The sequence below is a fragment of the Zonotrichia albicollis genome, chromosome 3, assembly GCF_047830755.1.
Source record: "Zonotrichia albicollis isolate bZonAlb1 chromosome 3, bZonAlb1.hap1, whole genome shotgun sequence".
NCBI classification, from domain to species: Eukaryota; Metazoa; Chordata; class Aves; order Passeriformes; family Passerellidae; genus Zonotrichia; species Zonotrichia albicollis.
Genome location: NC_133821.1, coordinates 56,622,154 through 56,630,790, shown reverse-complemented (window position 1 = coordinate 56,630,790; position 8,637 = coordinate 56,622,154). Strand labels below are relative to the sequence as shown.

At 34.6% G+C, this 8,637-nt stretch overlaps 1 protein-coding gene across 16 annotated transcripts in view; it reads right to left on the bottom strand.

Annotated features, from left to right (window-relative positions):
* Positions 1-455: 455 nt before the first annotated feature.
* The window catches only part of RYR2 (ryanodine receptor 2), a 384,087-nt gene continuing 375,905 nt past the window's right edge, over positions 456-8,637 (bottom strand). For 8 of the 16 annotated variants that reach the window (XM_074537517.1, XM_074537519.1, XM_074537521.1 and 5 more), the window contains 4 exons: positions 7,105-7,169; positions 6,249-6,349; positions 4,739-4,790; positions 458-3,073 (listed from right to left, as the gene is read on the bottom strand). In XM_074537517.1, coding sequence (XP_074393618.1) covers positions 2,978-3,073; positions 4,739-4,790; positions 6,249-6,349; positions 7,105-7,169 — 314 coding nt within the window. In that variant the 3' untranslated portion in view covers positions 458-2,977. Of the gene's footprint in view, positions 3,074-4,738; positions 4,791-6,248; positions 6,350-7,104; positions 7,170-8,637 lie in introns of all 16 variants that reach the window. The other 8 variants (XM_074537522.1, XM_074537518.1, XM_074537525.1 and 5 more) reach the window with 3 other exon arrangements.

Genomic DNA, 8,637 nt, shown 5'->3' with positions numbered 1-8,637 from the left:
AATTTTTTTCACATTCAGAGATAAACAGCAAAAATTCTGTCTTTGCTTTTTTCAAAAAAGGGTGGGAGACACTTTATTTCCCACTGAAAGTTACTGTTTTACTGACAAAATCAGTAAATTTAATTACCAGCCGAAAAAATTTAGCATACACAAATGTATTTGTAAGTACAACCTTACCTTAACTATAACATGCATAAACACCAGTTTTTTAAATTTCTTGGATCTAAAACTGTAGTTTTCAAGTGACATGTTATTATCACCTGCTCTTGTACGTTGTGCTAGTATACAGCACACTTGTGTCAATGTTGATTTCTTCTTATGCAACTATTAAAGGCGTAAACTGTCTGTATTAGTTGACTGTTTACAACACAAAAATTCAGAGAAGTTGCATTTGGAACAGTCTCAGGAAGTTCAGCAGTTTTCAGTAAAATCTAAGAATTTTTTTCAACTTTGTCTAAGGCTAAAATAAATTTAACTGTATTAAATTGTATCCCACAGTTTGTATTATATAGCATGTGGACTGCTTGAATAATATTATCCTGTTAAAAGTGCACATTAGAGGGTTTTTTGGTTGAATTAATTGTTTTGTTAAGATAAAGGCTCTCCATGGCAAACTTAGTGCATCAAACAGGAAATGCTAAGTTTCTGGGACTCACAGAAAGCCTACAGCCACTGCAGAGGGGACTGCATAAACCAGAGTCTGAAGGTCTGCCAAAGAAAGTCCAAATCCTTTTTCAGTACTGCACACTAATCTTGTAAACTCTCCTGACCAGCTCCTAGATGTAGGAATTTGCTTCTGTTAAAGCTATAATTGATTTAATAAATGAAGATTTTTCATACCTAAACTTTTTGCACCACCATATAATCAGTTGATCTCATAATAAAAGAAATTTCTATTGTTTAAGCCTGGCTTCACAAATATTTGTTAAACAGCATACTGGATTCAACAGGAAGGATGCCCCAGAAGTTCTTGGACTTGAACTTGAGGTTAAAGAAACATGTCACATTTATTCAGGTATTTACCCACAAAGCCCATTTGAATTTGTTTTGAAGATAAAGGAATCTTGAAATATCTCTCAGAATCATTAGCGAAATATTTTTCTACAAAATGTGCAAAACTGAAACAGCCTGTGTACCTACATGTGTCAAATAACAATTACTCTCATGTTGTACAACCAAAAAGAAACATCACTACAACTCCCCATTTCTAAATCTTAGACGCAAATCCCAGAAAGGCTGAATAAAAGTGCCTTATGAAGTTTTTCCAAATAGGGAGGAAACAGCTGTACTGAACAGTCCAGTCTGGGTGGGAGTGGTTTAAAAACTGAATACGATTTGAGGTTGCTGTACCTGTCCCTTGCACTGTCACCAGTCTGCCCAGCCTCTGTCTTCAAATCTCGCAAGTTTGAGAATTTTACCAGAGCTGTGAACAGGATACCAAATTCAGCAAAATTCACAGAACTGAAAGCCTAGCTTTTAAGAATACATCCTTAGCATTTTTAAGTGACTATTCCCGTAATCATAATTTTTTTCTTTTTTTTAGCTATAACTGAATATTGATACAGAAATTTTTTTTATGACAAAAAATGTGACCTCTAAAGAAATGAGGGAGAGCAACAGAACAGAAAGAAGTCCAGCAGAGAAGACCAAAAACAGTACCAAAACCTTTCATTAAGGAAAGAGTAGCTTAATCCTGGTTTGAAGTAGTTGAAATTATTTTAGGAATTGATAAAAAGATTCTATAACAAAGACTTCAAATGCTACCAAAAGCAGCTTGTTTCCATTCTGAATGTCTCTTTTTATTTGTAAAGACTGGCATTACAATTGAAAAGGACTCAAAATGGAGTAATGTACACATCATTGGCGTTTCATGATGTAACTGATGGAGTCCCTGAATGGATATTGCTTCAGCTTTGCTTTTAAAAAATAATTTAACAAGAAAATCTTCAACTCCACTATCGATCACAGGTGGCAGAAATGAAAGAAAGAAAAAAAAACCAAAAAACTAAAATTACTGTCAAATTCATAACATATATTCATATTGTTGGTTGATGACACTTGTTCCAGATGTACAATAAAGCCCACAACACTTTATTACTATGGATATAATTATTGTGAATGTTTTTTCATGTTGATCAACTTGTTTCTGAAGGTTGTTTTTTGATTGTTTTAAACTTGCATAATAAACATGCAATGAAACATTTCTTGTTAAAGTGTTTTTTGCAGCTGTCTTGTATTCATACAAAGATTTCATAAAGTAGCAGTGTTGTATCAGAGCATTACCAAAATAAGAGCAAAAAGCTAAAGAGGAAGGTAAATGTGAAATGAACTTGATGAGAATAACCTAATCTTGTCCTGAGACACTCCAGTCTTGTTAAAAAGGTGCACAACCAAATCCCTTCCTCCCAAACCCACCAAAACCACAAAATAAATACTAAATTGGAAGGGAAGACATAAAGAAAAAAAAAAAATTATGTCATCATGCACTCATCTTCTGCATAGCTCAACCCACATATAGTAAGGCACTATTTCCCCACAACTTAGTGTCCACAACAATCTTTTTATGGTGCTCTGTGAACTATAGTTAGTTCCTTCCAGGATGATGAAATAAACAGACCAAATGAGTGTTGCTACCATGTCACCCCATGTGTGATCTTTTAGACAAGGGTATCATCTGGCAGTTTCAAAAATAAGCTGTCTCAAGTCTCTACTTGTGTGTGCATGTTATGTATAGGGACATCTTTTGTCTGTGCAAGTGGTTGGTTTGGTTCCAAAGTTGTTGTAATTTTTCGTTGTTCTTTACTCCAGTGTCCTCAAAGCAAATACACAAGAAAATAAAAGCGCAGTTGGGTCATTAAAAACAGAGCTTTGGTGCTCCAAAATGCACACAGCTTTGGGGATTTAAGAAATCTTTGAGACATTCCAAAAAGAGCTGGGAAATATATGGACATTTTTGTCCAGAAATCCTCATTTTTGCTTAGTTGAGCTGGTCTTCATATTGTTTTCGGAAGCAATCACCAGCAGGGAAAAACTCCCAGCATCGTTCTTGATACATTTTCCAAACATATGACTCCTGAAAAAAACACAGTTAAAATTATTTAACTTGATTTAATGAGAAATCATCAACCATTACTTTTTTTTCTCTTTTATTTATATATCACTTCACTTTTTTTTTGATTCTGTGCATGCAAGGTTGTTGAACATCAATCTTTGAACATCAATCTTCAAGAATCATGTTAATGATTTTGATTAGTTGAGAACAGCTGTTAGGTTTTTGTCACTTGGTCAAAAAGCACTATAAAAATGCACAGAAGAGAACCAGTAGTTATTTCTTTTTGCACATCAAGGAGCACTGTAAAGCTCAATTAAAGTTGGCCACAAGATAGACAGCAGGGCACATAGAATATTTTCCGTCATAGAAATATGACTGAATTTCTGCATCAGTCATTTCAAAACATGTCTACAAAAAATACATAAACCAAAATGACCTTTATAGTCAGTATTTTCTGAGTCAGTGGCATTCAGTATTTCTTCCTTTCTGATTAGTTGTTTGGGTAGAGTTTTATCTCGAGACATTCCAAAGAATAATAAAGAATATGTCAGTTTATTTCTATTTTAATCACACCACTTAAATGTGGTTTTTCTTATGAAAATTTCATGGTAGAAAAGACATATGTTACACCAATTAATGAACCATAGAATGATTTAGGCTGGAAAGATCTTTTAGATCATTGAATCCAACCGTAAACTAGTGCCAAATCTACCGCTAAAGCATGTTCCTAGAAGTTATGTAGTATGCAGTACACTCAATTTTCTTACTATCATCTATCACTATCACAGTATCAAAACTGAATAGTTATTAGAAATCTGTCTTCAGTGAATACAGTAGAACATGCTGCCAAGCAAACAGAAAGTGCATATAAAAAAGACCTCCAAAGATCTCAATTTTCATGACACATAAAATCTCGTACTGGACAAGACTGAGATTTATGCAAAGAAGATGATTACAGCAGACATGTCAGAGTTCAGAAAGAGTAAACTATATAGATTTATAGCAAATCATCGTTTTGACCCAAGTCTGTAGGGTTTTATATGTGATAATATTCAGCTCTTTTGTGTTTTGATCTGCAATACAGGAACATTTGCTTAGTCAGAAAGAATATCACTAGGAAAGAAAAAGACTGTAAATGTCATACATTTATTAGTGACTTTTGCTATATTTAATGGAAGTTGAAGGGGGCACGAAAAACTTGAAAGAATTGAGAAGAACACAGTAGAAACCTCCAGAGAAAAGTTCACATATTTTTCCTTTTAGAGATATGCACAAGTTCGTTCATATGGACTTATTCAGGAATGTAGACAGAGAAGATTATATACAGAGGATAATAATAAAAGACAAAGACTATTAAAAATAGGATCAAAAGAGAGAAATTAAGAGCATTGCTTTCACAGAACACTTCAATGTTCTGTTTGTCATTACTTTTGTTTATAGTATATATTCATATTTTGTGGAAATAACAATTTAAATATACCACGTTCAGATACCAAAAAAGGAATAGAAAGTGCTTCAGAAATGATAAGCCCTAACATGAAGCAATCAAAGTCTTTAGAATTGCTTAGAATGAGAATTAGGTTCCATACCATACGGGGGCTATCCATCAGAAAAATCTTAGTTTTTCTAAGCCTGAATGATTTTTATTTTAGAATCAGCTGACATTAATAGAGTTGTTCAACCTACCTGTCCTGTATGCTCAGTTTCATCTTTGTTAATAAGATACATCAGAAAAAACCTACAAGCAAAGAAACAGCTATCAATAGTGTGTTTGGAAACATTAGGCAAACCACAATGAGATGGAAATTCTTCAGCATGTACAGGGATAATGCTGTTCATTGACATACAAGTTCAAGATTTTTATCAATGATAATATTCTGAGAAAGATTAAACACTTTGCTGTTGACATTCATTGTTCAAGCAGTTGTATATTAAAATGCATGATAGTCAGTTTGATTTACTGTAGTTAGCAACTCAGTTTAAACAAAGGTTTTCTAAACTTTCGATTCCAAAACTTACAACAGACAACATTTTCTTGCCCATGAAAACCCACTTGGAAGCAGACAGAAAATGGTCATTGGAAATTTCTTTTTTTACTCTTCACACACTGAATAAAAAATGCTGAAGATATCTAACAGATTTCTACTGCTGGAATTACAGGTTGGGAATATTTTAGTAGTGTACGCAAGATCAACATGAGCAGAAAAGAATTTGTAACTTAAAAAAAAACAACAGTCTTGAGGGTTTGAACTGACATTCACTGGGTGATAATTTCAAAATTTCACTCATAAGAGACATTCTCTCCAAAGATATGTAAAAACACACAATAGGATCATGCACAAAAAGAAAAAAAAACCAATTCCTCAGGCTGAGGCACTTTAAAGCAAATATGCTACAGTATACTATCTATTCAGTATTTATTAAATAGGAACAAAACCCTGTATGATAGTACGTCCAATGTATTTTGTTTGCACAACCTGTTTTTCAGGTGGAAGGTTTCTATAGCCCTGTTTGACTTTGCAGTCTCCTTATTTTGTGCATATACAATGCCAGTTTAAAAACACAAAGACACAATCCATCCCCTGCTTCATACTGGCACTGGATTTTAATACATGAGAGGAACAGTATGATAAAGTGGTTGTAGCCCTGATAATTGGCTTTATTTAGTTTAGTGGTCACTAGTGCTCTGCTTGGATTTTTCAAAGGTGGATCCAATGCCCTTGGTTGATCCCTCTCATCTCTAGCTCATTACAGTTCCCCTACCTCCTTTTGTCCCCGGTTTCTCTTGGTCAGCCTCAGCACTCCACACAAAATATTTTGTCCATTGCAAGTTCTTTTGTCTTACTGCTGTGTTTATTCTCTCTTTCCATCATTCTCCAGGCCAGGCCATACTGCTCCTCTGTACCTTACACCCCTCATTCAATTTTACAATTTATGTGACCTCTGCAACCACATATCAAGTTCATTTTTACCTACAACCTCATACAAACTTCTTCTGCCACAACCAAGCTGGAAAGAAAGATATGAAACTTAATTAATTAATTCCTTGCTGTCACTACCCCAGAACAATATATTCAGAAAGTGCACACCAAAGCCGAATAGCACTGACTATTACTTATGCAAAAGAAGTAAACAGGTACCTGCAGAGGCTGCAAGGATCATGGGTTAGTGAGGAGTGCATTTTTAGTGTACTTACAAATAATTGGCCAAGTTGTGCTCCTGTAGTGTGTGTGTTTCAAAGCCATGAGGCACTGTATCAAAGTAGTCATTTCCTATTCCACAGATAAAGCACTTCGTCTAGAAGAAAGAACACAGGGCACTTCAACACTACATAAAACACCTGCCCTGCTTTCAGAAAAGGCAAAAAAAAAGTAACAATTTTCTTGAAAATGGCATTGCAGCATATATATTATGTGCTGAACAAAAAGGCTTTTCTTTAAATGACTCAGACTGGATACCTCCGTAAAAACACATGAATAGCAGCTTAGCTACCATCAGAATAGCTTCTTACTGTTTAAAAAAACAAATCTTTGCCAGCTCTAAGTGAACAGGTATCAAGAGACAGAATGGCATACAATGATCACAGCTGACTTTTTTAATCTTAAGCAGCACTTACTGTGACACAGGACAGTATTTACCTCAATGCTTGTCCAGCTGAAACTGAATATGCTCCAAGCTCACATTACAAAGTGAAGCTGGTTTACAATGCTTTCCTGACTTCTTACACATATACTTCAATGACAGAATAGAAAACCACAAAGTACAAGATACTTGCACACATATACTAAGCAAAGAAAATTACATCTGAGATGAAATGTAACATGACAGTGTTAACACCCTGCTTTAGAAACCTCTAGTTTGAGAATCCAAAAGATTTAAATAGCCACAGACATGCAATTCATTATAATTCACATTGTATGGTATCAGACCATGTACAGGACTGTATTTTTCTTAGTTTGAAAAACCATCCACTAGGTAAATCATATTTGGACTGAAAACACATATTTATGAAACCTGAAAATAGGTATGGTTCAGCAACTGAATGTTCTTACCTCCATGTCTTCCTTAACTTGTTCTTGCTGATCTCTTAACTCACCAAAAGCATCAATAATTAAACCTAGGGTTTAAGTTAAAATGATAGTTAATGTTCAATAACAATCATGATAAAGAATATCTGGAAATCCAGGGATAACATATCTCTAATAAAGAATATTAAAGGAGAATCTTTGCAGAAAGAATAGAAACCAATATACATTCTGAAGACAACAAAACTATGAAGAAAAAAAAAACAAGCCAAAGAAACACCAGTAACATGGCTGGTAGTACCATTTTGAAATATAAAATGGGACAGACTTCTTTTTATTCCCAGTGCTCTAATCTTGACTTAGTACATTAAGATATACGTGGGTTTACAGTGGCCCAATAGAAGAAATAATACTGTACATTTAACAGAAATGAGATATTTATTACGTGGCAGAGAGGCTCAGAGCTCCATGCATCCTCTCTCAAGGTGGTTGTCATGTAGTATAAGGTTCCACTATTGGAGCTCTGACAAAAATAAGGGGTCATTTGAGGGAGATACGAAAGAAGAACAAAAAGAATCACAGGCTCTATGGCTCACACTGTAAACTGCTTATAACCTTCCCTTCACTTAGTCCAGTACAAATAAGGACTAACTCCACAATGACTATTGACACTCCTGTACCCAAATCTGGACAGTTAAGGACTCTATTCTTCAGCCACTCACAAAATGAAGAAATGAACCACATGAGATATGCCAACTCAGGGTATAAAAAAATTTCCACCCTCCCCAAGCCCTTTAAAAAAACCCTGTTGCATGAATAAAAGTAATAAACAATTTACCAGAAGTTAAAAGTTGCCTTTTGAATTTCCTCATAGCGAGGGAGAAAGCACCCTTACTGCTGTCAAAATTATCCTAAGTTATCTGTCAGCTGACAGAAAGCAATGAGGTATCAGTATTTATGACAGCAAGTGAACCCAGCAAAACTGTTCATCAATTTTTCCAAAATCAAGAATATATAATTCTGTTAACTTTTGTGAACTTTCATAAAAAATGACCTTTAGGGCATTCTTGACAATATTTTAAAGGTATAGAAGGGAAACAAACAGGGATTTAAGTACTTCAGGTAATATCAATAAACATAATTAATGTAAACATAATTTTAAAAATCCTTTACATGCCAAAATATGTAATCCTTGACATGCCAAGGTATCCATTATCCAGATTACAACAGTGAGAAACACTATCAATCAAATAGTATCACTGAAATTCCAAAGCTAACTCCTGGCAGCTAACTTTCCACTGTCATTAACCAGGCTATACTAAAGCTATTTAATATCAAGCACTTTTTTACTCTTATACATTGTTCAGATAAGGAAGCATCGCACAAAAGAGCAATTTTATGTAAGAAAATATTTAACCACTTAAAGCTATGGTCCAATTTTCACACCACTATTACCAATCTGAAGATCTGCCAGATGGTCAAGAATTTATGACGTTGGCAGAGGGAACACTGACAGCAGTACTGATTTTGCCCATGAAAGCTCATGTAGGATGGGTTACA